Raw genomic sequence first — 22,994 nt, forward strand, 5'->3', positions numbered from 1 at the left:
GGAATCTCAAGGCTCCCTGCCTGCAAGGCTTTTGTCAGTTTCATTTTTTCTGCTGGCAGGTGTGTCTCCTAGGCAGTCAGTCCAGGAGCCCTCCGTAAATCCCATTTTCTCTCCCCCTCCCCTTCCCCGCCGGAAAATCAAACTTTTGGTGGCAAAACTTCAATTTTGGCAAAACGAATACTTTGACAGAAAAATGCCCCGATGGGGGAAAGTTCCCAACTAGCTCTTATGGTCACGACCTATCACATTTCTGTTCGTGAAATGCACATCAGGCAATCCAGTGCCTACGGACAATGAGGGCGTCTTTCTTGTTGCAGAGAAAGAAAAGCGGGAAAAGTCCCTCTCTGAGGGAGAAGGTGCAAGTGGCCCAAACTCAGAAGATCCTGCCTGCCTTAAAGCGTGTAAGTGATGAACAAAACGCCCTGTTAGCTTTCAGGGGTCTAAAGACCTCTGAGCAGCAACTGGGTTTTTTCATCTGGATTCGACCAAGTCTCCCGGCAGAACTGTGGAGACTAGTGCAGGACAAACAACTTTTTGTATCCGTGGTGTAGATTTGTTATTGGCCAACCACTACAAAGAGCCATTCTCAGCCATGGCTTCTACTGCAGCCTCTTCTCTAAATGCCCTCTGCTGAAGCAGAGGGATCCAGGCAGGTAGGGCTGCTCACTGGCTGGCAGACAGCCCACCTAAAATCAGGGGTCAAACCAAGAAATGTCAGGCCTGACTAGCCAGTTTGGTGCAGCTTTTACGATCGCATACTCTCTCTGCGTCTGACTTCAGGGAGAATATCAATACAATGCTAGGGTGTCGTCGTCCCCCACCCTCCCCCAGAAGTGACGCACAATTGCTGTGAGAAAAGGTAAATGCTACTGCATTCTGGGCACGTACAGCTAAAGTGAGCCCAAGAACTAAATCGGGCTTCCCTGAATGTAGGAGCAATGAACAGGAAACGAAGAAGTAGCTGAGACGTTGAAGAGAAGGAGGGTGCACGTTGCTTGTGTACAAGACACCGAATGGAAGGGATCCAAATCTATGGAGGTTGACCAGTGCTACGAGTTGCTTTGTGGCTCCGTACCATGGATCAGTAGTAAAAAAGAATAGAGTAAGAATAATCCTAGCAGAACATTACAGGCTATGATAGTGGACATCCAAAGGAAGAGTGAGCTCTGACAATAGCAGTGAGTAGAGACCAAAACTTTAATGTTTTATGTGAATACGTGCCATAGGTTAGCGTTATGACAGAGGAGGAAAAATTCCAGCTAGCTAGCAGTTCCTTGCTTATCAGTAGGTCCAGCTAAGTGCCTGATCAATGAAACTCTCTCAGTGGACATATGGGAGAACCCAAGGGCTAAAACAGTTGTCACGTACGATGCCTTGGACCCAGAAATGCAGCTGATGAGAACGTCTTTGTTAGCCAGAGCCCGTGGCCTGATTGCTGCCAATACATACTTTGTAAAAAAGGGAGGAGCTCTTTATTTGGTAGAAGAGTGGCCAGTTCCTGCCAAGATGAGATTTAACAAACCGGGGAGACTGAAGTCATTCCGGGAGAGCAGATTACATTGCTTGTAATGGACTTCAGGGTGACAAGGCTAGTGGGGTGGGAGGATGGGAAAAGACGAATTGTGGGACAAAAACATGAAGTGTTGGAGGCTTGCAGGCAAGAGTACAACCAAACGGACCATGATCACATCAGCGAGGCTGGAGGGAGAAGAGGGGGTGGCCAAATGAAAGGAGGGAAACTTCTTGTCAAGTAGACATGGCGATGGTCCGGCAGTGTGCAGGAAGCAGTGAAGGAGGAAAAGTTTAAGTGATGGCAAAAAGTTAAGAAGGCTAGAACGCGATGAGGAATACAAGCTGGCAAAGAAAGGCAAAACGGTTGTGGTCGGCTTAATTACATTGCAGAGGGCATGAAACTCTTTGCAGCCCTGAGCAATGTAATTAAGCTGACACAACTCTGGTGTAGACCAGCCCTGAGACTGCAAGCAGCCTGAATCTTTAGCTTGGAGAGGTGAGGACTGCCCCATGCATCTCAATGAGGTGTTAACTCTGAAACATAAAATGATGGCACTTGCCAGCTAGCAAACTGACTAACTTGAGCAGCAAACATTCAGTTAATGTGGCAGTTTAAGATGGAAAAAATCCAAACACCCACCTACCCTTTGCCTGGTTACCAATTGTCCTATGATGCAAATGTGAGCTTGAATGACGTTGTGTGGTATTAAGCTGAAGGCGGGAATGGGCGGCAATAACACTAATATCAAAAGAACCTAGGGGACAAAGTGCAGGCTGGGCTGTTCCCACTTCATATTTAATGCAATAATTCCATTTTCAAACGGATGCTTAAGCAAAGCCGCTGCAGGTCTCCCAGTCTGCTTCACCACCTAATCCAGGGTGTGTTGCCGTAAAAATGAGGCTTCTGGCTTTTTTTCTGCAGAGGGGCTTTGATGCAATGCTTAGCCCAGTAATCGTTCTGTACTCCTAGTGTAGCCTAGATCAAGAGCGCGGTGGCACTGTGGCCCATTGGGCAAGGCTCTGGACTGGGAAATCCAATGACCGGGTTCTGTTCCCTGCTGTGTGTGACCCTAGGGAAGTCACTTAACTCATCTGTGCCTCTTTTTTTCCCTTCCCACTCTCTTGTCTCTTTGGCCCATCAGGTTTTACAGTCCCTGCCCAGATGTTTGTATGGTGCCTAGTACTATCCTGGCCCCAATGTGGGAGGTTGGAGAAGGACTCTCTACCTGTTAACGTAAAACGAATAAGTGGTGCCAGCATAGCCCAGTAGGAAGGTGTACATGTTCCTCTTATTGGGGTGGAGAGGGCAGGGAAGGAGAACTGCAAAACTCTTCTAGGTAACTTTTTGCTCTGTTCACACAGCAGTTGCCACAGGGAACCTGTTGGACTTCGAAGATGCTGCCAAATCTCCCCTGACTGTCAGCGCGAACGCCCCACGCGTGGATGAGTTGGGTCCAAACTTCTCATCTGAGAACAACAACCTAGTCTGGGTAAGCGTACTGAAGGCGCTAGCTCTTTCTCCTGAGAAGAGGGATGCTGGGGGAAGGTGAAGCTTCATTTTCTGTTGGCCCCAACATCCTCCGTTGTGGATGGGGGGGTTGTCTTCATTCTGGGCCCACCTCTTAACCAAAGCCTTAGCAATTGGATGTTGAACTTCCAGACTACTCAGCCATTCGTGCTGGGATTTTCAAAGGGGTCCAATCAAGTTTGCTTCCAGTGGGAGCCTGGAGTTTGATTTGGGTGCCTAATTCCTTCTTAGGCTCCTGTTGACTGCCAAGACCTGGGATTTTCAGAAGAGCTTGTAAACTTCTTTCACAAACCCACATTTCAGATGCTTGGGCACTTCTTTATGTGCTTTATCACATACCTGAATGTCTAGTTTTCAGATGGAAGCACCAGTCTGTAGCTGCTGTGCATGCTGGTGTGGGTTACGCCCGTGCTCTAGCCGTGGAATCTATTGTTTGACTTGTCAAGTCCTGAATAGTCTGAGACCCACGATCTCACACTACCTCCTCCTCTCCTACTGCAGTAGACGAAATCTGCTGAATTGTGGAGCAGTGATGGGGCCTCTTTAGCCAAGGGGCTTTGCTTCCAGAGACTGCCTGTCTGAACCCAAATTTTGTGACCTTCAGGCCAAATTAGAATATCACCTGTTAATCTCAACATCACCGTAGGTCCTGGAGGGATCTTAGCCAACCTCCTTCTTTTGCATAACTCTCAATAGCATCAAGGTCATCAGAGCCCCAAAGCTTAAAACCCCCAGTGGATGTAATCAAGTTGCCCATTGAAAGGCCATCTCAAACCTAATCTTTCAATTAAAACAACCCCTCAGCCCCCATTCAGTAATATTCAAATACCGTTCATGGGCAGCCTCCAAAGAGGAGAGATTTGAAAAGGAAGCACACCAGCAGTTCCTCAAGAAAATCTGCCCCGTAGCTCTTTAAATATAATGTTCTTGGCACAAAGGTCCAGCTGAAGTATGTGCTTAGTAGGTCCTTTGCCGAAAGCATCCTGCTGAGCTGGGTCCACTGTATCTGCTGCACTTTGCACCCTGTAAGCTTGAAATGGTGAGTGCAATCAGTCGACTTGGCCAACCCTAAAATCTAAGGAGCGATCTGCTTTTTGTTTCCAGCGCTGGGGAAAGTGTCTGCATGCAAACCGATGCTTTCAGCCAGAACAACCTTTTTGTGTTGCGTTGAGAGAACAGAAGTAGGCTCTTGTGAGAAGCACATGCCGGAGTCTCAGCATCTGAACTTGGAACAAAGTGGCTGCTCTCGGGGTGAAACTCACCCCTGCGCAGAGAGGACAGCGCAAGGATTAGGCTTGTTTTGAGGGCTTACGCTGTGCATAGCCTTGGGCTGTCCCTCCCTGCAGCAGTGAAGTTTGACTTAGCAGCAGTGGTGAGAAATTTAAAGAGGCAGGACACAAATAAAAAGGCATCTCTCTTTCCCTACAAATTTCAGAGTAGCAGCCGTGTTAGTCTGTATCCGCAAAAATAAAGAGTACTTGTGGCACCTTAGAGACCAACATTTATTTGAGCATAAGCTTTCGTGAGCTACAGCTCACTTCATCGGATGCATTCAGTGGAAAATACGGTGCGGAGATTTTATATACACAGAGAACATGAAACTATGGGTGTTACCATACAGACTGTAATGAGAGTGATGGTAACACCCAATGTTTCATGTTCTCTGTGTATATAAAATCTTTCCACTGCATACATCCGATGAAGTGAGCTGTAGCTCACGAAAGCTTATGCTCAAATAAATTTGTTAGTCTCTAAGGTGCCACAAGTCCTCCTGTTTTTTTTTTCCCAACAAAATCCACTGCAGAAAACCATCAGGAGGCCTTGGAAAGGGGTGAGGCAATAACAATACCTGGCACTGCACAGCTTTCTGCTACCTGAAGTTAACTTGGTTGGGGGGTGCTGGTCGTGTGGATGCTTAATTTTGGAAGGCTTGGGGGCAGGGAGGGCGATTCCACTGGGCTTTGGATCAGGCCTTAGGTTGGCTATTGCACTGGTACAGGGAGGGGGATTGCTGCTGGTTGGGAGGGGGAGAAGAGACGGGAGAGATGCTGGAAATGGATGTGGTTGGTGGTGGAACAGCATCCCTCAATCTGTTAGGTCCTTGCTGTTTGCAAAGAAAACTGCAGTGCTCAGACACGGATACCCAGTGTTGCTCTAAGCACTCGATGATGCTGTACCTACGCCCGAAGGAAAGTTGAGCCAGCTGTTTAAATAACCGTGCTAGCTTAGCAACTATCTCTTCTTTTTTCTCTCTCTCAATAAAGGAAATGGATGATGGGCTGGAGGAGGCATTTTCAAGGTAATTCTAATAACTCTTTACAAGTTTATGGCACTAGGGACCAACCCAAGAGTCTTCACTATGACTAGTTTTAATAATGCTTCTAATCTAATCTGCTCCAATGATCTGACCGGGGGAGCAGCCCAGCCAGTGCTTCAGCTCTTAATTGAAAGATAGACTTTGAGGCTGGCTGATGGTCAAAATATTTGACTAACCTTTTAAGGATGGAGATAGGTGTGTGTGTGATGGGGAATTTAATTCCCCAAACATAGCATGGTGATAGTGTCTCCTCTTACTGGAACGGATATGCTGTTCGCTCAGCTGACAGTGTCTAGTCCCCGTACTAGCAGGAGTGATCTTGGTCTGATCTTCTTGCACTTATGACTGATTTGCTTCTCCCCCACGTTAGTGTAACACTAACATAGCGTTTACGCTGCCATTCCCCAGATGAACTGCAAACATGTAGTCAAGGAATAAGACCCTCTAACTCAGATCTAGTTCATCACCTAACCAAGGGGTTTTGTGTTAGAATCCTTGCATTGTTGTAACAAAACCAACTTGATTACAGTGCAAATCCCTAATATCTATCTATTTAAACCGTACTTACAGTAGTTTAAGGTTAGTTCAGCTTATAGCTCAAAAAAAGCGAGTACACTGGACTTAAGGTGGAAGGCTCTTTCCTTACCTCCACTGTTCATTGTGGAAAGAGAAGTTGCAAATCCATTCCTAAATCATTAAAGGGATGCTGTCAACTTAAATCCTACTCCAAACCAGTTTCCTCACCTATATTACTAAAGAATGTGTTGGACTTCTTAAAACTGAACTTTAATAAACAAATTTTACTAGTCACTATCTCCCCTGCCGCCCCCACAGTTTGGACATTGAATTGTCAGTTTCACTTTCAGGCTATCCCTGTCACAATGGTTAGGCCGCAAATGCGGCAGGAGAACCTTTATTAATCTGTTCCCAATAGAATTTAGCAAATCATGAGAACTTTTCTGTTGATCTTTCTTTTAAAAGCATCATTATGGTTTGGGTTTGGCTTTTGTTGTGGTTTTAAAAACATATTTTTGGGGTCAAACTTGAGTTGATAGTCTGTTAAGATCCATTATATGAACTCCAAATATCTTTTGTGCATGAGAGAGTTTGCACTGAAGTATTAGGCTTGTACACATGGAATTTAGTAATTGGACTACAAATCTGTGGGGCTTTAACTTTCATAAACCTCTGCAGTGCCCTGGGATGAAAGATCCTGTTAAAAATGACCCTACAGGCTGACCACCACTACCATTTCAGATCTGAACACAGCCTCAAAATACTGTCTTTTTTTACTTAAGAGTAAAATTTTAGAACCAGCTTCTGAGAACCAGCAGTGCTGCTGTGAGCTGTTGGAGTGATTGTGGATGGCAGTAAATTATGTACTGGCTGCTTGCTCAGGTATTCCTGGAATGGTGAAAATTTAGACATTTCTTTTGGTGAGGCTGCTTTGGTCAGTGCGTTCTTTTAACTGAGATAAGGTCCCTGCTAACAACGCACCAGTCAGTGCTAGCTTCAGAGGAAAAAGGCAACGTTTTGCCAGGCCTATATTGTAAAGGGAGCCCTCATTGCGAATGTAGACTGTCTTTAAGGTGAAACTCTGAGAAGCGGGCATCAGACTTCAAAGAGCTTCAAAGATCAGCTTTTTCCCTATTTAGGAGCATTTCTTTACAAGCTGTAGGAAGAATTTTGAAGTATGAAGCTGCATATAGCAGTATAGAGGCTATAAACACCTTCTTTCTTCTCAGACTTGCTCAGTCAAGAACTAACCCTCACGTCCTGGACACTGGCCTGACTGCTCAAGATATCCAGAGTGCAGAAACCCTTTCTCCTGTAGACTGGGACAAAATGGATTCAAATGCGGCAGAGAAAGATGACCTGTTTGGGTTCTGAAGAACTCCTCCTCCACCGAACTGTTTGCAATAAAGTAACCACTAAAAGTAAAAGGGCTGAATGCGAACCCTTCTGGGTGAAGTTCTGGAGGGATTTCTTAAAGGGGAGGCTTTCACCATTCTTACAGATGCTGTTATTGCAATAACAACTGCTTAGACCAAAGCTTTAGACATTTAATACATATTTTTTTAACCTTGCTTTTTATCTAAACAATGAGATGCTCCTGAATATATTTATTCAGTAACCGTTACAGTTTACATATATTATGGAAGTTACATTGCTGGATCCTATACAAAAGTAACGTGTACAGTTTTTAGATGGCAATATACTGATGGAAGAGTATTCAGCAGAGCTTGCTGTCTTCCGAAAATGACTATCCAGCACCAAAGACTCTTTAGCGTGTACATATTTTTCTAGACACCTGCACATATAATTGCAATTGTAAGCACAAATGTTACTCATCCTTTGCTTCCAAAACAACTCTAGTTCTGCAGTTGTCTTCTTGATAAACTGGGAGGGAAAGAACTACACCAGTATTAAAATCAGAGGTAACAGATTTTATTTTCCTTGTGAATGTCTGCGATAAATCCCCATAGTTGTCAGCCATCAGTAATGGGTTGTCTGACACTTCGTTAGCTTTCAGATTGGAGTTGGCACACTTACCCAAAGACTCGTAGCTTTGCACTTTAAAAGCCTGAACTGAAAGTATGGCCCAAAATGTCAAAACAAGTTGGGTATTCATCTCTAACCTCTCTTCTCACCCAGAAGCTACTGATCCAAAAACCACCGCAATATTGCAGGTCTGTATCTCACAACCGACCTTTCACACTTTTTTTTTTTTTTTTTTCCCTTCACTGTGACTCTAAATCTAAAGACTTCAGTCGCACTGATAGTCATAAAAAGGTTCTCTAGTAACACTTGGCTTTTGATCATACATTGAAAATTGCAGGTTGGATTGAACCAGATGCATAATAGGTTAATGCTGGCTGCCTCCTACTGGGCACACCTCTGTCTGGTCTCTATACCAATCTGTCTAGTGGAGCCACTTAATAGGCTGAGGCAGAATTGGATTAAGTGAAACCAATATTTACCTGGATGTTCTTCCAAGGGGGGGAAAAAAAAATCCCTTGTATGCTATTTGGATGATCGTTCCAAGACCTACACCTCCTGAGAAGCTGAAAGAAAAATGCGACTCCTTAATCTCCTGTACTTCTAGATTTGAAAATCAATAATGGCGATATAAGGATTATGCTAATTAAAAGATTAAACTTAATGACTGCACGAACATAGTTTGCAGTGTTTGTGGCCTTGTGAGGAATATACTAATCTGTTTTATAGATTTGTAACTTGGTTCTGAAACACTATGTGGGGAACGAATTTGTCTTTTTATAAGTCTCCTAACATTGTACAAAGTAAAAATAATTTTTTTTTCCTCCGGGGAGAGAGAGTAATTGTATTAGGAAACAGCTGAATGACTCGTAACTTACAGATGATGCGTTTTATAAAGGGTACTGTGATGTGATGAGTCAGCGTCATAGCTCCCTCATGTCTACTATAAAATCTTGGTACTCCTTTCTCCTGCAAAAGCATTCTTGCATCTTGTTTGGTATCACCAGTGGCACTAGTCTCGTGCAAACGGAGGAGTTTCACGCTTAAGTTCTGTATATCTACTGTACGCTGATTGTATAAACAGCCCCCCGATTAAGCAAAGCTAGCTGTAGCAAGCACCCTGCTCTGATTCCTTGGGGGCGTTGTGATTTTTTTTTCTAAAGTTTTTGTTGCACAAACCATGAGGATTCAGCTATATGTTAATCTCTCTCTCTTTCTAGAGATCCTTGGAGTATATCCTTACAGATATAGTATTCTGCATATATGTACATAGTCTTAAACCCTACGCTGTAAAAAAAAATGTTTTTATTAAAAGTTCTACCTTTTTTGAGTACCAGTGATGGACTGCTTTAAATGTGCAAACACAGTGGCAAGAAAAATTAGCTTGTCCCTGCTTCTCACATGCAATGCTTACCTTCTCCCTCCTACATCTAATGGACAGGAAATGACCAGCATATGAAACACTTGTAGAATGCATGCCTTGATCAGTCTCTTCACAGCAGCCTACCTGTGGAGGAGTGATTGCTGGAGTGTTATTGTAATCAGATGGCTAACTCTCTGACAAGCACATGCTTAAGTGATGTGCTTTGACTTCAGCCCCCAGGTAAGAATAATCTGTTCTTTCCCAGGCTGTGCTGTGCTTTTAGCAGGCCCCGGGGTGGTCTGCCAGTCAGCTTTCCCGGGTAGGAGGTGGTTTGGGGAGAGCGGTGGACTGGGGGCTTAGAGGAAGGGCAGAGAGGGGTGCGTGGGGAGGCCTTAGGGGAGGAGGCAGAGTGGGGGTGGGAAGAGGTGGGGCAAGGCTGCAGAGGAAGGTGAAGAGTGGGGCAGGGCCCCACCAGGGAAAAATAAAAGTAAACGTCTGTGTACAACTAAATATACAATTTTTTAAAAATAAATTTACATGTGGGGATGGTCTAATTTGCAAGGATTTCTTACACCCTTCCCATGAGAGGTGATGGCTAATTTTTACTGTTGCCTCTTTAAATGTAAATTTGAATCAAAAACATGCTTTTCTTACCCCTGAAGTCTTGTTTATTCTACTCCATTTTTTTTTTTGCGGAGGCAGTCTCCTGGGCTAACATTTAATCATGTTGCTAAAAATCACCTGTTGAAGAGCAAATATCGAGATTCATTTTAGGATGTTGACGAGTACCATGAGCAATGGAATGTTCTCAGAATGTAACACCGAGCCCGTCTGGTAGCGACTGCTGTGTGGGTCGGAGTTTACAAAGATTCCTTTCATCAGTGTCAAACCAACAAAAATTCCATAAGTTCTTCCCCTCTCTCTCCCTCCCCCCACTATTTAAATTGGCTGTTCCAGTCTAAGGATATGTCTCAAATTATGAATACTAAGTATCCAGTCTGGTCTTCCATGCATAACTGATGAAGGTGCCAAGGAACAAATGGATCTTTCAATTCTGATGTGACCTTTTGAGTGTTTGGGTGGAAATTTTTCGGAATCCATTTTTCCTTCAGCTGTGTAAAACGGTCTCCTTTGCTCCCACTTTTTTAGAAGCGTTTAGGAAGCCGAATGCATTGTGGGGAGCAGTTGTACTTTTTTCCCCCCCTCTCTCCCTAGGTGAGTGTTTTGCACCTTTTAACTAGTTGTCCTATTGCAGATGTGGTTCAATACATTCATGAAGAGCTATTAATATGAGAAAGTGAGTCTGTTCTTGCCAGGTGGGCAGTCTGAGCTGCTGGTTTGGTGGCTATTCTGTAATGGCTGGCTGAGCACATTTTATGTAACATCTCTCTAAGCTAGGTGGCTTGTACTATAAGCACTGAATTTTAAGACACTAGTGGGCTCTCCTGTTGGAACAATTCCTCTCCTCCAAATGATTCTAAATTGGGGATTTTCCATTTCCTAGAGCATGGGTCTCCCCCCACCCCCTCTTTCACTAGCCCCTGAATAACGTTCTTAAGGCCCTTTCATTGCTCTTCCAGGTAGTTTACTCGTGCTAGCTTCTTTTAATGCATCCTGAGAGGTGGAAGCACAGAGGAAAGCCAAGTCTCCAGACTAGGCTGGAGTGATAGGTGTGGGGAGGGGCACGTACATCTCCCCACACCAGAGCAGGAGAGGAAGGGGTTAATTCCCTGCAAGGAGGGATTGGAGCAAGAGTTTCCACCTGGACTCTGCAGGGCAGGTATTTAAACCAGTAGGGGAAGCAAACCGGCTGAGGGAAGGAAGGCTCCTCTGAAGGAAGAGGAGTTGAGCCAGGTGCTTGCCAGTGCCAGCCTGACAGCAAAGGGAGGAGAACTCAGGGACCAGCCTGGTTTTCTCTCCGCTCCAGCTGCTCTCAGATAAGATTTGACACCTTATTTTCCTTTCAGGAGTGAAAGGAGCCTGTCAGGGACTTGGCAGCAGCTTCTTCCCAATGCGACACCTGCCGCTGTAAGGTCTGTAGTATAGACGCAGCCTCAGTCTTATCCTGTCTAGGGCTTGCTTGCATGTCGGACAGCGAATCTTCAGCACAAAGCAAACTTCGATCAGATATGCAGTGAGCTCCTGCAAGCAGGTTCATGCCCAAACTGCTATGCTCTAGCCTAAACTGCTGCTGCGATAAGCCAGCTAGCCCCGTGCACAGTCTGATGCTTGGTGCAGTCTGCTAAGTGTTTAGAGATGAGGGAGCTTGTCTGTAATGAAGATGAGACATTCCTCATCCTTCTTCTGCTACTGCTGAAGTGATCGTTCGGCTTTAAGTGTCTGATACAGCTGTGCTTCTGAAGTGCTGGCTTTGTCACTCTGTGCTGGAGCTAACGGTACAGAGGGCTTAATGACTTGATGCATCCTGCAGATGTTGGCAGGTATGAACAAGGAAGCTATGTATACATGGATCTTCAATCTCTTGCCGCAGAGCTCTTGTGTAGGTAAAGAAACCTGCAGACAGCCTGAGCTGGACTGTAGGTAGCCGACTTCTTTAGCTGCTGGCATAACCTTGTCGGACTCTGACAAAGTGCCCTGTACTTACGATCGTCTAAATCTATTGTGTTTATGTCCAGCCCCCCCACAATGTTAAATGAGTAATGGCCAGCCTTTTATGTGTCTGCAACTCTGAGTCCAGCTCTCTGGAAAAACTGGCTGACTTAAAATACTCTGAAAGAAAAGGGCAAAAAATTATATCCATATCCCCATGGGTATGGAAGAGCTATGGACTTAAACGCCTCGTCCCCAAGCCAAAGGAGCGGGGAGATGGCAGGAGCCTGCATGCCCGTTTCTCTATGAATGTGGATTGCCAGCACTACTCATTGCCATTGCCTCTGAGAAATGGGCTCTTGCCAAAAGGCCTCTGGGCTGGCAGAATGGAGAGGTGCTGATGAAACAAGTTTTAGCTTTTTTGTTTGGGGGGGGTGGGGGTGCACAATAGTCTTCCAGTTCAAGCACTGGATGAGGAACTGGCAGGGGGGCAGGAATATTCAGGGTCCTCTCCCAGCTCTGCCACAGACTGTGTGATCTTTGAGCAAGTGTATCAAAAGCTGCTGCCTCAACTTCCCATCCATAAAATGGGTCTGATCCATCCTTTGTCCGTTTAGATTGTGAGATTGTGAGGAGAAGGCTTCTTCCCAGGCGCATATACAGTGCCTAACACAAGGGGGGGCCCCCATTTCATTTACGGCCCAGCACACCATGAATACCGTGGTATTGCCTATAAATGATCAGGGTGTGGCTCTTTAGTAGGAACTGCCAATCTGGACAGCGCCCCCACATTGGGCTGTAGCTGCCAAACTGCTCCCGTGAGAGTGCTCCTCGCAAAGGGAGTGTCTCCGTAAAGGAATATGAGCAGCTTTAGCCAAAGGAGGCACCTCGTTGCCAACAGTGTGCTGGGTATTGTCCAAAGAAAGACAGGGCCCATTCAGAGGGGGGCTGCTTGCCCCTTTCTGAAGATGGGGGGGGGGGGGGGGGCCTTTCAAGGATCACAAATTGGGTAGAATACGAGGTCCTATCGGAAATCTCGGCTGGGAAGTTGGGGGTGTGTGTTTGCAGAGTGGCTCATCCAATATTTTGAGTTGGTCTTGATTAGACACCCAGGCCACATGGTGTTCTGCTCACTGGGTAGATGAGTGTGAGGCTTACAAATTGGCCTGCCGGTGAGAATGTGTCTCTTTAAAAATCTGTTTGGAAGGTGACAACATCAAGCAAATTTAGTCTATTTGCTCAGCTGCTGGATCGTTGCCTCTTGTAGCATGAGCTTGGTGTGTGTCCCTGGCAGCCGGGGTTGGGAGGCGAGTGGGTGGAAGAGAGGAGGGAAAGTGTGGGCTGTCCTCGGGGACCTGGGAGGCGAGGGGGAGGTGGCTGCTGGAGAGGAGGGAGAGCAATGGAGGACAGGAGGTGGGGAGATGCTGTTGAAGGCCTCTGAGTGGAAGACCGGCAAGGAGCTTTTACTACCATCACTATGGGCCATCAAACAGCCTGTAACTCTGTCTACAGCTGAGGATAATGTTAGTGCTTGAAGTGGGTGGGAGGGTGTCCAAAGGGGTCACAGACCTGACCCGAAAACAACTTTATTCAACCCAGGATGCTCTTCAAGTACTATCTTGCCAAAGCTGCTGCTCCCAGAATATGATAGGACCGCCCTCCCCCCCTCAAAACCCCACTTTTTTCAGATCACTAAGCACTGGGTAGGGCTATACCTTGCTGCCTAGGAGGAAGCATGATCTAATGCCTCAGCCACAGAACTGTGGCATCTGGGTTCTCTTCCCAGATCTGCCACAACCTCAGTTTCCCCATCTGTATAATGGGAGTAATACCAACCTCACAGAGAAGCCGTGAGAGACAATTCATGGATGTCAGTCAAGTGCTTTGTGATCCTTTGATGGCAGGTGTCACAGACGGGCGTAAAGTTGTCTTGTTCGTGATCAGAGCTTTTAGCATTGCAGCTGCTCGGTCTTAAGCTTTAATCCCTCGCACCCCCCCTTCCTGGCGTGCTGAAAGCTGGAGTGAATTTGTAAATTCATGCTATGGGTGAGGTGAGAGCTGCAGGCTATGGTGATCTGATCCAGACCATATGTTTTTTAAAAACTACAAATGAAAAGAGCAACATTTAATCTGAGCTCCTGAGAAGTGTATTTTCTTTATAGCTAGCCCTGGAGTGTCTGGAACATAGCTGCCCTTCAGGGTGTTTTTCGGAGAGGAGCAGTTGTGTGCTCTGCTTTGAGGTAGGTCATTTCCTTCCCTGCGCGTGTTTCACAATGTGTGTGCTTTGTGACAGGGTGTGGGGTAGCGTAGGCGGTGGGGGACTTGGGTTGAGTACTGATCTATTCTGCTGTTACATTCCAGCTTTGCGTGACCTGAGGTCTGCAACCATAGTAAGCTGCCAGACCCCACCGATAGGCCCTCGCTTCTTGGAGCCAGAACTGGGAAAAATGCTTTCCAAGGGCTATGCTTGCTGACAGATTCCTACCTGGTTCAGAGAAAGGGGGAGTCCCACGAGAAACTAACCATGGGTCAGCAAGCAACTGCTGACGTGACCTTTTTTTTTTTTTCCCAAGAGTGTGTCGTCTTTTGAATGCCATCCAAGCTCCAGCACTTAACAGTGTGAGAAGGTATTGCAGGAAGAGACCCTAGGAAAAAAACAGCATTAGCAATCTGCTTTTCCAAAGCTTCTCTTGGCAGGTGACTGTGAAACTGCACATGTTCTAGAGAGATAGTTAAAGGCTTCTTCCCCTCCTGGCTTCAGCTCTAGGAGGAAAAATCCCCTGTGTGTTAAGTCCATACAGAACTGTATATGCCCTCCACTCAAAGCAACTGAGCCATCTTCCTGTGAGTGTCTCCGTCTTAGAAATGATCGGGAATTTACTGATGGTTTTTCCCCTACAAAATTTTTTGCCATAAGATTATTTTTTTTCAGTTCGTCCAAATTTGGGGTGTGGGAGAATGTTTGAGGGTTTTTTTTGTTTTTTGTTTTGTTTGTTTGTTTTGTTTTTTTTAGCAACCAAAAACTTAAAACAAAAACAAAAAAACCTTGAGTACTTTTGACAACCAAAGCTTTATTTTTGATGAAATTCCCAAGGGGTTGTGTGTGGAGGTTTTTTGTTTTTTCTATTGAGGGGGAAAATTTCAACTGGCTCTCCTCCACCTGCCTCTGTTCTCTCTGGCTCCAGTTCGTCTTTCATTTTTGCCAATGTAACTGAGCTGCATTTCCATCAAACTCTCTATTCAGAGTAGCATCTCCTAGGTGCTAGATGTCTTTCAAATACTCAAGCGTCCCTGCTCCAAAGAGCTGCCAGCCTGGGAATAAACAGATACAAGGCAGTTAGCAGAAGAACAGCCAACTCTACAAATCAGTCTGATTCACTGTAAACCGCATGGCAGAAGGAAGGTGTGACTGGGTATATCAGACTGAGGCCCCCTTGCCACACGCTGCCCCAAAAAAGGGCAGTGAAGAGAGTCCTCCAAGCTGCCTAGAGTGCCTGTGTGGGACACCTCCAATCAGAGCCCAGCAGCCTAGTAGAAGAAGAGCTGCAGGGCAGAAGTTCAGCTCCTTGCTGGAGATGTAGGAGCCTGGATGGTGTGTGGCTGGCTGATGGAGCTGCAGAACCTCAGACAGGGGAAGTGGCCCAGGGGATTAGAGAAGCTGTATGATGCAGTTAAAGGGATGCGGCAGATGGCTGATATCTACAGGGTCCCTGGGCTGGGACCCGGAGTAGGGGGCAGGCCCGGGTCCCTGACATTTGCCACTGGGGGGGAAGTGGGCTGAACACTGAGGCACCCCAGAGAGGGACCTGAACTATAGTGGCCCAGCTGGAGAGCTGTAGCCAGAAAGCCCAAAAGGGCGAACACATTGTCACCAGGGAGGAGCCATGGGGGCACTGCTCTATCCCGGAGCAGGGACAAACAGCGTGCAGGCACACGCACTCGGCAAGGGAGGCACTCACGAGAGGTGAGTGTGCCCCGTTACAGAAGGTGTTCAATGCCGTTGTTGTAAGAACCTTGGGAATTCTGTTGTATTCCGGTTCTTGCCACGTCCTCATTGCTGTAATGTCTGAGCACCTTCCTGTTGGTCATTAAGCAACTTGACTAACATCTGCCCTCTGTGGCTTGTTCTGGGGAGAGGAGATGAAACAGAAGAATTGTATGGGAAGTTTAGCCTTTTTTTGGATAGGATGATTTTATTTTATTTTGAAGGGAGGTTGTGTCTGTCTTTAGAAGGAAGGTAGAATGGTGCCTTGCGGTTGAAGTGGAAGGTAGGAATGAGCTTCATGAGGTCATGCCACACATAGGGGATCACATGTAGGTGATAGGGGTCAAGGCTAGGAAGTTGCAGGGTTGCAAATGAGAATTGGCCTCTTGCTTCCTCTCACAAATCAGCCAGGTGTTTGGAGGCCCTTCCCCGTTTATCAGAAGTGAGTAGATGCGACTTATGACAGGAGGGTCTGTCTTTAATATTGCATTACTTTATTTCGTACCTCTCCTCTAATGTTCTGGGGAAGGGTAACGGAGAACCGCAACAAACCTTCCCTTTTCCCCATACCCCCTACAAAATACCCCCATCCCCCACCGTTCTACAGGGAAATCAGTGGCGCTGGTAATTGGCGTGAGGATGACTTATTAGGCTTGGAAAAGGAAGAGACGCCATCCAACTATTAAAAGCTGGAGAAAGAGGGACGCCTTGTGAGAGACAACTTTGTGAACGGAGCCCAGCGGGAGCTAGAAGGTACCTGGCAACAAGAGTGGGAATGGACATGCGTGCCCAAGGGAACACATGCGCAGGTAGACCAGAATCAGCACCTCTGAGCTGCCTTAATTGAATTCTCCCTTCCCCCCACCTTGGGATAAACACTGAGAACGTTTTCCACAGGACTCTGCTTGTTCTTTAGGAGACCATTGTGTGTTACTAAAGAAAAGGGACTGTTAAAGTACCAGCATCTGGGGGAGGGGTGAGAAATAATGAGCTAAAGCTGGAGTTCTTGCTTGTACTCTCTGGCCCCAGTTCTCCTCTCTCACCGGTATACATTGAGAGCAGCTCCATAGACAATGGTGTTACATTAGTGTGGGTGGAGAAGTGGGCTGTTTTGTTCTTGCACAGATTCTCTCTGCAGTCAAGGTCTGTTTAATAGAGCAAGGGTCTCAGGCTTTGTCCTGCTGACTTTCTTTTTCCTCTTCTTCCCACTGCATGTACCCTGCCTTCCCCAGTCTCCTGAAAGTTTGAAGGCTTGAAACCAGTTTTATGAAGTGAGGCTTCTTTGCTAATTCAAATTCAAGTTCGATGTCAGATACCAAAATTGTTGGGAAGGAGCACTCTGTTCTTGGCTCTGGGTAATACTTGTTGACCAGAGGGTTACTAATCTTTATGGCGCAAGCAATTATGATAGCAGGTTCACCAGTAAGAATCTGTAGGAGACTAACAAGATATACTTGCTCCTTTCACTGAGCAGAAGGAGAGCTAGGATGACAGCCTAGGAAAAGGACTTTTCTAAGTGACCAGGTGAAGCATTCTGGGCAAGAATAGCTGCTTGCTTCAAGGAGACGGGCAGGGGAAAGCTTAGGAAAGAACCCAGCTGGATTCCATTTCTTATCTACCCTGTGTCTGGTCAACTGCACCCTCAGGGCAACGCTTGCAGAAGTAGCTGTTTGACTTTTGGGGAGCCCAACTTCAGACCTCATGCCTGATTCTGCCCCTTCCTCAGTATGGTGTATTTAAAATTGTAAGCAATCACTTTAAACTTCAGAGTTTGTTTGGTGGTTTTTTTTCCCCATTGATCTAGCTTGCAGGCTATGGGGCTATGTAGGGAAGCATGATCTGGGCCTAACAGCAGTCTGTGGAGAGTCAGCAGAGAGTAAGATGGGGTGAGTTGTGCATTAGGGAGCAGCCTGTTTTTCCTCTTCCTGTCTTGAAGTTCTAGCACTTTATCTCCTAAAATTCAGAATGATAACCTATCATCTTGCGACCTTCCAGCAGGAGTAGGTTAGGGTTTTTTTTTAAACTTCTATTTGTGTAGGCTCTGAACATAGCGCCCCCACGGGGTGCTGAGCCTCCAACACTCAGAATTCCTGAAAGTCAAGCTCTAGGTGTCTCCAGCTGGATACCCAAGATTAGAGGCCACGTTTGAAAACCTGACCTTTTTTTGGCCCTTTATAACCTTTGGCCTTTTAAGGGATAGCTTAGTCACTTAAAAGAAACATCCCTGGAGCAGGAGCGAGGTAGAATGTTTGAAGTCTCTTGTACAAACTGGTATCTGTGGTGGGATTTTTAAAAAGCCTAAACTCTTCCCCTTGCATTCAGTGAGAGAAGAGTTAGGCTGATGCTGAGTACTTCTGAAAATCCCCTGTTTGCTGTCTTGCTTTTTAATTTTTTTCTTCTTTCTCCTCTTCCTCTTCCTCCCCCCCCCCCCCCCCCCCCCCCCGCTCATGCCAACCACACACAGATTTTAGGGATTGTTGTTAAGGTTTGGACCAAAGGCATTCTACACACACTAAGAATCAGAAGCTGGTCAAGCTGCTACTGTCCACGTGCAGGACAGAAAGGCGCAGCTTACTGAGAACTGCAGTGAAGCCAAAATTGCAGATACGGGGTGGGGAAGGGCACATGGAGCTCTTCTGCGGTGTATTAAACAAAGCACCATTTACAGCCTTGGCTGGAAGATGGAAGCAGAGCCTTGTGTTCCGTTCAGGTTCTTATGCCTTACTTATTGCCACAGTATTTGAGTCCTGTTGGGAAAGCTCTTGGAGATTCATGTGGTTACATAAACTAGTGTCTGTAAGTATGTTTCATGTCAAATTGGCGACTGCTCCAGTCTCAGGAAGAAGAGACTTGTTCCTTCCCTCTTTCCCCCCTGGTAAAAGTAATTTTAGGCTAATTCTAATTAACTTTTGTGTGACTGCATCAGAATCTTTGGGGTGGTTTCCCTCCTCCGCAGAGGGAGGAAAGAGATCAGCAAAGATCCAGGCTCAGAAACGTTAACCTGAGGAAGTCCTGGTGTTACACATGCTTGCTAACGCTTGTAATTTATCACTTATCTGGCCGTTATCCACTCCTTGTGAAAGGTGGAAGAAAAGTGGTGATTAAGGATCTGTTTCAAATTCAATAAGCTCATTGGAAAGGCTCCTATTGACTGCAGTGGGCTTGGGCTCAAGCTAGCTGGAGAGCCGGAGTAAGGAGTATCACCAGCTATAGCTTAGCTATGCTGGGCAGGTACCTTGCGTTCAGGTACAGAAGCAGGTTTCCTGGCCAAACTCTTTTTTTCTAACCAGGCACCTACTCCAAAAGCCTCAACGCAGCATCTGTTTGCAGCTTTGACCCCCATCCCTCTTTCCTCACAGGGGGACCAGATCAAGGAAGGCAAAACAGTTACTGTTAGCTAGTGCTGCTTTGACACGTCTGAGTGTGTCTTCACCGCCTGGTAAGATGTGTTAATTGAGAGAGAGGCAGGTGCCGTGCTACACATACCTGGCCTTAGTGACGGGACTGACCGGCCATTTCAGCCAGGCTGCTACTATGTTATAGGGTTTAAAAAAAAAAAGTTTCTTTTAAACAGTGACTGAGGAACTGGCATGTGTTGGCCAAGAAATTGTCTTGTGTCCTTCAAATTAGAATGTAGAGGGCAGTGTTTTCCCCCCGCCCCAAACTCTTGACATTTGACTCCCCTGCTCTGTGATGGTAAAGGCCTAATCTGTGGTCCACTGTACAGTCTGCTCTGAACAACTTTTCACAATATACTTCCTCTCCTTTCTTTCAGGCTGTCCTGTAGGGTGATCGTGTTCGGTGTTTAAAGTTAGTGTTGGCATCTGATCACACCCGTGGAAATGGATGGATCCGTTCACACCTCTCAGATATTATTTCAGGCATTCTGCGTGTTCAGGCAGCTATCTCTGTGTTGGGTACGCTCAGGTCACGTTTACAAGATTTTCTTTGCAAAGATAACAGCTAGAGCCTCATGCTTCTGATGACAGTTGAGACTCCGAAGAAGACTTGAGAGGCTAGTTTTCACCTCCCCAGTTTGGCCTTTGCCCCTAATCCTCTTTAGGAAGTGATGGGTTTCCCTAAAGGGATAACACTGCAACTCAGTGCCAACTGGTTTTACAATGCTAGCTGCAGATGGAGTTTCTGACTTGGCTTGCCATGGTCACATTCATGGTAAATCCACTTCCAGCAACGATCCTCGCTTCCCACTAGTGATTGTGCTGCTTTCCAAAAACAAATTCCAGCTACGCTTTTGTACCTCCCTGTCCCCATCTGAATCCTGCAATGACAGCCCCACACTTGCTGCCCACTGGGGACTTGGTTTAAATACACCCCCCCCTTTTGCCCCTTTTAGTGGCATGAATTTTAATTTGACGTCTGAGAGTTAGGTCTTTGGCCTCCTGATTACATGCCCATTTGTATGAGCTTTAGGTCTAATTAATGTAGTAAAATGTGTGAAAGTATTAAATTTCTTCAGCCCGGGCAATTTTATCCCTGACAGTAACAAATAAAGCAGTTATGTCTCTGGCTTTTTTTATTATTGTGCTAGCTTTTTTTGTTACTGGAAATTTAAATTATAATGGAATGTGTCACTTTTCTAAAAAATGTACCCATAGCAACAAGAACATCTACATTATTACAGGCTGATCACTTCCCTACAAGAGTGGCATCACATGCTTTTCAGAAACAGTCCTACAGGTGTGGGTTTTTAATAGGTTTTTTTTCCCCTTTTTTGCAAACAACTGTGTATACAGAGTTTTTTCCAGCAGCATGCTGCCTTTAGAAAAACCTACACTTAATAACTGCCACCATCTTTGTTAGCCAGAGTGATTTTTCAGGCATGATCTTGCAATCTTCAGTGGTGAAGTGTAACCCTTACTTGTGCAAGTAAACCCCTATAGGTTACCCTAATGTAAAGCTGGAATAACTCCCTTGAAGCCAGTGAATTTGCACTGATGTAACGGAGATTAGAGTCTGGCTTGCTGTCTCCACTAGGATTACTACGTAGGAGTAAGGATACTGAGCTTGTACATCCGATGAAGTGAGTTGTAGCTCACGAAAGCTTATGCTCAAATAAATTGGTTAGTCTCTAAGGTGCCACAAGGACTCCTTTTCTTTTTGCGGATACAGACTAACACGGCTGCTACTCTGAAACAGAGCTGAGTAATTTTTTTTTTCCAATTTTGGGGGCCCCCAAATGGGAATGAGAGATGCAGATTTAAGGCAAATTGAAACCAATTCAAAAAAGTATCAAATTTAAAAAAAACCCTCAAAGTCGATGGGTTTTTTTTTTTTTTTTTTTAATTTTCATTCAGCTATTTTCAGGTGCCTTTTCCCTACTTTGCCAAATTTGAAAACAAAACGTGGCTTTGAAACAAAAGGTCAAAATAAAACATTCTGCTGACTTTTTGTTTTTTGTTTTTTGTTTTAAATGTTGGCTGAAACTAAGAGTTGAATTTGACCCCAATTCACAAATGGGTTTGGAGCCCTGAATATTTATTTTTTTTTTTTTTTTGGTTGCAAAACTTCTGATGCATATTGTCTGATCCTAACTTTTGGGGCACTCTAAGAAGCAATCTTTTTGTTTCTTTTTTAAAAAGTTCTTTTAAGACATCCTCCTCAGAAACCAGCTTCAATGGATGGCTGTCATTTTGAAATCTGATCAGTTTTAAAAAAAAAAAAAGTCTAGTTTTGGACGCTGGACCTGTCTCAAAGTCTCCCTGCCAATTTTTGTACTGTTACAATCAGTTTCATATTCTCTTAAAAAAAAAAAAAAAAACTCTCTCCTCCTTACTGTAAAAAAATAACCACCTACAAAAACCAAAGTGCTGTCAAATGTTTGACATAAAGACACTGGAGGGAAAAGGGAGACGTTTTTCTCTCATCTCTTTCGCTTGTAAGGACTCATAAGTGCTCCCTGTATTACTCGTAGGTTGGAAAAGTTCAGACACAAAGGGATGATTTTTCAAAAATAGTTGAGAGTCCCTTTGAACCACATTCAGTTACTGTATTGTAACCGAAATGACAATAAAGGATTTATAGGCACCGTTAGATAGTTTAGATTAAGAAAGCAGGTTTAATAAATCTACATGCACATAGTAAGGAGACCTTAACCAAACCTATAGCATATTTAATACCAGAGGTTTCTGCTTGTCCCCCTGGGGTTCCTGTATCTTCCCCAGGGTTGTGAAGTGTGCATTACACTAATTGTCTACTGCATTCTACTTCTACCCCATGATGGCTGCATTTCAGAGGTGATGTTTGTACTGACTATTTGCAAATTGCTGGGGAATGAGCGGTGCTTTATAAATATTACTTATGGCTCAAGTCTTGCAGAACAAAATCTCGTTCAGGGAGAAGTGACTGTCATTCAGCAAGGTCAACACAAAACATGATCTTCAAAGTGCAAGGGAAGCCGGCTCTTTTTGTAAAGGTTTGAGTAATTTATTGCACCAATAGAAAAGTGTGGCCAGGGCACCTAAGGTTTCAAGGGTGCCGTTTTCATGGATGAAGCTTTCAGTTTTAGTGTGGTTATAGTAACTGATGTCTGTACGCAGGCTGTTATGGGAACAATGTGTATTCTGTCAGTGATTTTCTGATCAAACGTGTTCAGTTTGCAGCTGAAAGGAAGCAAAGTCATGTGGGAGGGTGATTGACAAGGAAGAAGGGTATGAATGACACAACCCTGCCAGACCTGCAGATCAGGCTGGGATCTGGAAGTCCCTCTGTTTCCTTTATGGCTCACCTAGCATCACCTTTTAATAAAGATTCTAAAATGGGGACTTGTAATTTTGTTGAAGATGCATGAGCCAGAAAATAATCCAGCTCATTCTCTCTTGGTTTTATTAACTCTACAGGCTCGTATTGCATATAAAATAGCTTTCAAAAGTAAGCACACAGAATAATAAACACTGGGAGCAGATCCTGAAATGATACAAGAAATGGTATGCAAGTAGGCGTTAGCCTCCCTCTAATGATCAGTGTTAAAAGTAGAGTATATTACGCATTTTTGTTAAGGTGTTCCTCTTTTGACTAAGAGCCACACCTTCCTATGAGATCCAGCCACTCAGATAATTAATAAATAAGATACATTGCTATCTCTACATGTGGTAGTTACTCTGTCACTTAAGCTGAATGTCCTTGGATCTTTCCTTTGGTGCCTTGTTGCACCGCCTCGAAGCTCTGCTCATGGTTGGGGGCGGAAACCCCACTCCTGTGGGCTGGGGTGCAAGACCACAAT

The 22,994-nt window shown here is 45.2% G+C and overlaps 1 protein-coding gene and 1 long non-coding RNA gene across 3 annotated transcripts in view; both read left to right on the top strand.

Annotated features, from left to right (window-relative positions):
• The window catches only part of LDLRAP1 (low density lipoprotein receptor adaptor protein 1), a 37,158-nt gene extending 27,972 nt beyond the window's left edge, over nt 1-9,186 (top strand). Inside the window, exons 6-9 of one of the 2 annotated variants that reach the window (XM_037881773.2) lie at nt 318-401; nt 2,875-3,002; nt 5,305-5,339; nt 7,103-9,186. In XM_037881773.2, the coding sequence (XP_037737701.1) occupies nt 318-401; nt 2,875-3,002; nt 5,305-5,339; nt 7,103-7,247 (392 nt within the window). In that variant the 3' untranslated portion in view covers nt 7,248-9,186. The remainder of the gene's footprint in view (nt 1-317; nt 402-2,874; nt 3,003-5,304; nt 5,340-7,102) is intronic. The other variant, XM_037881774.2, reaches the window with a different exon arrangement.
• A 3,991-nt stretch (nt 9,187-13,177) lies between these two features.
• LOC122463314 lies at nt 13,178-22,704 on the top strand. The gene is made up of 3 exons (XR_006286553.1): nt 13,178-14,009; nt 14,131-16,563; nt 19,530-22,704. It is a non-coding gene; the product is annotated as an uncharacterized LOC122463314 (long non-coding RNA).
• The last annotated feature ends 290 nt before the right edge of the window (nt 22,705-22,994 follow it).

Source organism: Chelonia mydas, chromosome 19 (assembly GCF_015237465.2).
Source record: "Chelonia mydas isolate rCheMyd1 chromosome 19, rCheMyd1.pri.v2, whole genome shotgun sequence".
Classification (NCBI taxonomy): Eukaryota; Metazoa; Chordata; order Testudines; family Cheloniidae; genus Chelonia; species Chelonia mydas.